Source organism: Triticum dicoccoides, chromosome 2A (genome assembly GCF_002162155.2).
Source record: "Triticum dicoccoides isolate Atlit2015 ecotype Zavitan chromosome 2A, WEW_v2.0, whole genome shotgun sequence".
Lineage (NCBI taxonomy): Eukaryota > Viridiplantae > Streptophyta > Magnoliopsida > Poales > Poaceae > Triticum > Triticum dicoccoides.
In genome coordinates, this window is record NC_041382.1 from 687,589,836 (window position 1) to 687,593,909 (window position 4,074).

Consider the following 4,074-nt stretch of genomic DNA (forward strand, 5'->3'; position numbering starts at 1 on the left):
TAACTGAAAGCATGCACAATTCTACAATAAATACATTTGGATTCCGAGGATCCCCGGTTATAAAATGGAAATGCATGGGGCATTTGTTTCCAAACGATCTGAAACCGTCCGATCAAATCAATCCGGCGGCTTCGTCACCCCGTGCCAAGCATCCAATGGGCAGTCGCCAAGCCGGGGGACCGAAAGCCGGACGCGTCGGTTACCAAACGAAATCCGGCACGCCCCCGTTGTTTTACTCCTACTACTGCTCCTGCTACTACTAGTCTTTGATTGAGACGAGAAAAATGGCATGTTCCAGCCACCTCCGATCGGCTTCCATAACTCCCGTCCCATCCCATGTTCCATGTTCAGGAACAAACAAACAAACAAACGGAACGAAAACCCCCCGACACGCCCCCAACAGACCGGACGCGGGCGCCCGCCGATCCTCTGAAGCTTCCGCCTTTTTTCTTTCCATCCATCCAACAATTCCAATCCGCGCTGTGATTCTTCCTCCCCTCCCCGCGCCGCCTCCCCTGATTTCTTTTCTCCCCACCCGCCGGATTCGGCCCCCTCCCTGCGCTCCTCAGCTGCCATCCTCCCCCAGCCGAAATCCGCTGCAGCGGCGGCGGCGGCGGCGCCGAGCCAGGCCAGCTGGTGCTCTGGCTGCGGGCTGATTGATTGCCTTCCTGCCGGTAAGGAACCCTAGCTGGTCAGCTCTTCGTCTCCCCCTTTTGCTCCGGCAGTTCGAGCGATCAAGAACCGAAGCCCTCTCCCTTCTCCGTGCAGGCGGCGGCCGATTCGTTTAGTCGGGCGGCGCCGTCTTCTCCGCCAATCAAGATCGATCTGGGCTCTGACGGCGGCCCCTCGCGAGCTGCTGCCCAGCCGCGGCCGTCGTCGGGGACATGAAGGCCGCGCCGCTGCCCCGCACGAGAGCGGCGGCTTCTCCGAGGCGGCGCGCGTGGATACTCGCCGTCGCGGCCATCGTCTCCGTCGTGGTGGTCTGGGCCTACCACTACCCGCCCCGGCATTACGCCTCCCCCGTCAGCAACTGGCTCCCGGTGGAGCCCGACAGGGAGCTCACCGACGATGAGAGGGCCTCGCGCGTCGTCTTCGGCCACATGCTCTCCACGCCTCCTGTTCGGTCCAGGGGGTCCAAGATTGCCTTCATGTTCCTCACCCCGGGCAACTTGCCGTTTGAAAAACTATGGGAGAAATTCTTCGAGGTGCGTATCGGATGCACGAAGTATTGTTCTTTTGGTCAGGATTTTGGTGCCATACGATCGATTACACGTACGTATTTGTTACTGGCCCTTGTATCCAAGTGGACAACAGCTTTTAATTAAACTACATCCAAGCTATAGAAAAAGCTGGAAATTATACTGTAAGGATTAATGACATATAGTTTGAGTGCATAACCATTTGCGGCTAGCTAATAAGCAAGATCTAGAAGTGGATTGCTTGGTCTTGATGCACATCTATTGCTCCATTATCTCCATCGCTAAGATAGCCTGAATTAATTGATATTAACATGCTATGCCAGTGTTTTGTATTCATTGGAATTTCGGACTTTCTCTGAAAACTGCGTACCGTTAAAGATACAATTACACTTTGTGACCATTTTGTTGATTTAAGGCATCACGGAGAGAACCATCGATCTTTTGAACGATAGCGTAGTTCTCAGTGTCATCACATTTTGCTCAAAGTTGTCTCTTTATGTCTTCTGCTGCTGTCTCCGCAGGGTCATGAGGGAAGATATACCATATATGTTCACGCCTCGAGGGAGAAGCCAGAACATGTCAGTCGCTTATTTATTGGTCGAGATATACACAGTGACAAGGTAATGACATTGTAAATAATGCACAGTTTGAAAGCTGTTATAACAAGTCATGCACTGTTCATATTAATTTATCAGCTGGTGATACAAAACACAAATTAATTTCAGCATTATGTTTATGCTTTTGAAAAATTGAAACTGTTATTCCTTGATCGGTATCGATATTTGCCATATAGACCATGTCTTGCAACAGTGTTCAGAAGCTAAAGACTGCCTTGGGTGATATATATATTTATTGCAGGTACAGTGGGGTCAGATTTCTATGGTTGATGCTGAGAGGAGGTTGTTGGCGAATGCTCTACAAGACATTGACAACCAGCATTTTGTGCTGCTTTCTGACAGGTCCACAGAGTATAGTTTGCTTACATCTGATTTTCCGTCATGATAAATTCTATCTGACGTCAACTCTTGTGCTGTTACAGCTGCGTACCTTTGCACAATTTTGACTATGTGTATGACTACCTGATGGGAACAAATCTCAGTTTTATTGACTCGTAAGTCAAATATCTGCTTAAATTTTTTCTCAAGAACTAGCCTTAACATTATTGGAGCTTCTATTTCTTACTTCCATTTTATTTATTCCTTGGTCAGCTTCTATGATCCTGGACCACACGGAAATTTTAGATATTCGCAAAATATGTTACCTGAGGTTAGAGAGTCTGACTTCAGGAAGGGTTCACAGGTAATTTACTGAACTATCTATTAAGTTCATGGGCCAAAAGTATTTTGCACAGTAGATTCTTCAAGACAGCATGACTTTGTGTCTAAATTTTAAGCCTTTAATCTCCAGACAGTAATATTACTAAAGTTTTTTTCGAGAAAACGCAAAAGAGTTGCGTTTCATTGCATTGAACAGGAAGACATCAGGGGTACAACCTCCAGAAAGGAGGGACACACACACACGTGCACGCACACACACACACACACGACCGTCCTCACCAAGTGACTACAGCTAGGTGAGGAGGTGCCCTCAACTACAGACACGCAACGACATTAGGCCTCGCCCAGCCTTGCCTCCAGCCAAAATGGCGAAGCACCGAGACTCGGAGCAACAGGGCAGCATCACTGCCATTGCCAGGCACTTCCAGGGACGAATGCAGCTTCAGGACCGCCCAAGCCGACGTACCTCGCACCCATGTGCCTAGAGAGTCGGCGGGTGAAAAGCAGGGCCTGATTGGAACTGGTGTAGCATTCATTGGGGAGCGCCGGCGCAGGCAAACGTTGCGACCTGCTCCTTGTGTAGCAGTCTACGCCAGAGCGATGCATCGCCAACCACTATCTGCCGCATCAAGTACTCCACTTGCAGCCAAAGCAGCGCCATCAAGAGGGGAACGGCGTTGAGACGCCGCCGCTGCCCGGTCCGGGAGGCCGGACCTAGGATTTCTCCCGGTGCTCGAGGAGGAGGTCTGGTCAGGGTCATGCCAACGCCTCCAAGGAGGTGACGGCACCCTCGGGCGTCGCCGTTGACAGCGCAGGCCGTCGCCGCGCGGGGATTTCGCCCCGACCCAAGGACGAAGACCTCAGATGCAATGGCAGACCGGGCATGGCGAAGAATCGTCGGAGAAGACCAACACACATGGGGGAAGCCTAGAAACGTTGTCGTCGCAGGAGTGAGCACCGACCAGTGCAGCTCCAGCAGGCCGGCCACCGCCGAGAGCGTGTCCAGCAGGCGGCAGCAGCCACCTGCACCGCGCCGCCGCCGCGCTGGCCCGCAGCCTCCGCCACCAGGATCCGCCGGGGCACAGCGGAGCAGCAACCGTCAAGGTCGCCGCTCGCGTGCTTACTAACCCAGCGGCAACCGCCGGCGGCGGCCGGGAGGGGTGGGAGGAGGGAGAGGGGTGGGTGGGGGCAGAGTGATTGTCGCCGGCCTGGGCGGGCTCGTGCGGCCCAGATCTGGGCGCCCTCAACTCTGCCGCACGCATCAGCGGCCGGCGGCCGCCATGGCAGCGCCACCGCGCACGCAGTCCACGCCATCTCGACCTCCCCGCGAGCAGACGGCCGCCCACCGCGCCACCGCGCGCTCCCGCCGCTCCAGCGCGCCCAGCAGCAGCGCGCAAGCACACGAACCGAGGGCCCCGCCGCCGCCGTCCACCGGTGAGGGCTTTGCCTGCCGGCATCCTCCGGCGACGGCGAGGGGAGGGAGGGGAAGGAGGGGAGCCTGGGCGGCGGCTAGGGTTTCGCCTCCCGAGTCGCTCGACGCGGGGGCTAGCTTCCAATATATTACTAAAGTTAATCCTTCGGTCACATAAGTTTGCCCC

The 4,074-nt window shown here is 54.5% G+C and overlaps 1 protein-coding gene across 2 annotated transcripts in view; it reads left to right on the forward strand.

Moving 5' to 3' along the window:
- The first annotated feature begins 356 nt into the window (after window positions 1-356).
- The window catches only part of LOC119356267 (glycosyltransferase BC10-like), a 5,544-nt gene continuing 1,826 nt past the window's right edge, over window positions 357-4,074 (forward strand). Inside the window, exons 1-6 of one of the 2 annotated variants that reach the window (XM_037623205.1) lie at window positions 357-674; window positions 769-1,205; window positions 1,721-1,819; window positions 2,058-2,158; window positions 2,239-2,310; window positions 2,408-2,498. In XM_037623205.1, the coding sequence (XP_037479102.1) occupies window positions 885-1,205; window positions 1,721-1,819; window positions 2,058-2,158; window positions 2,239-2,310; window positions 2,408-2,498 (684 nt within the window). In that variant the 5' untranslated portion in view covers window positions 357-674; window positions 769-884. The remainder of the gene's footprint in view (window positions 675-768; window positions 1,206-1,720; window positions 1,820-2,057; window positions 2,159-2,238; window positions 2,311-2,407; window positions 2,499-4,074) is intronic. The other variant, XM_037623206.1, reaches the window with a different exon arrangement.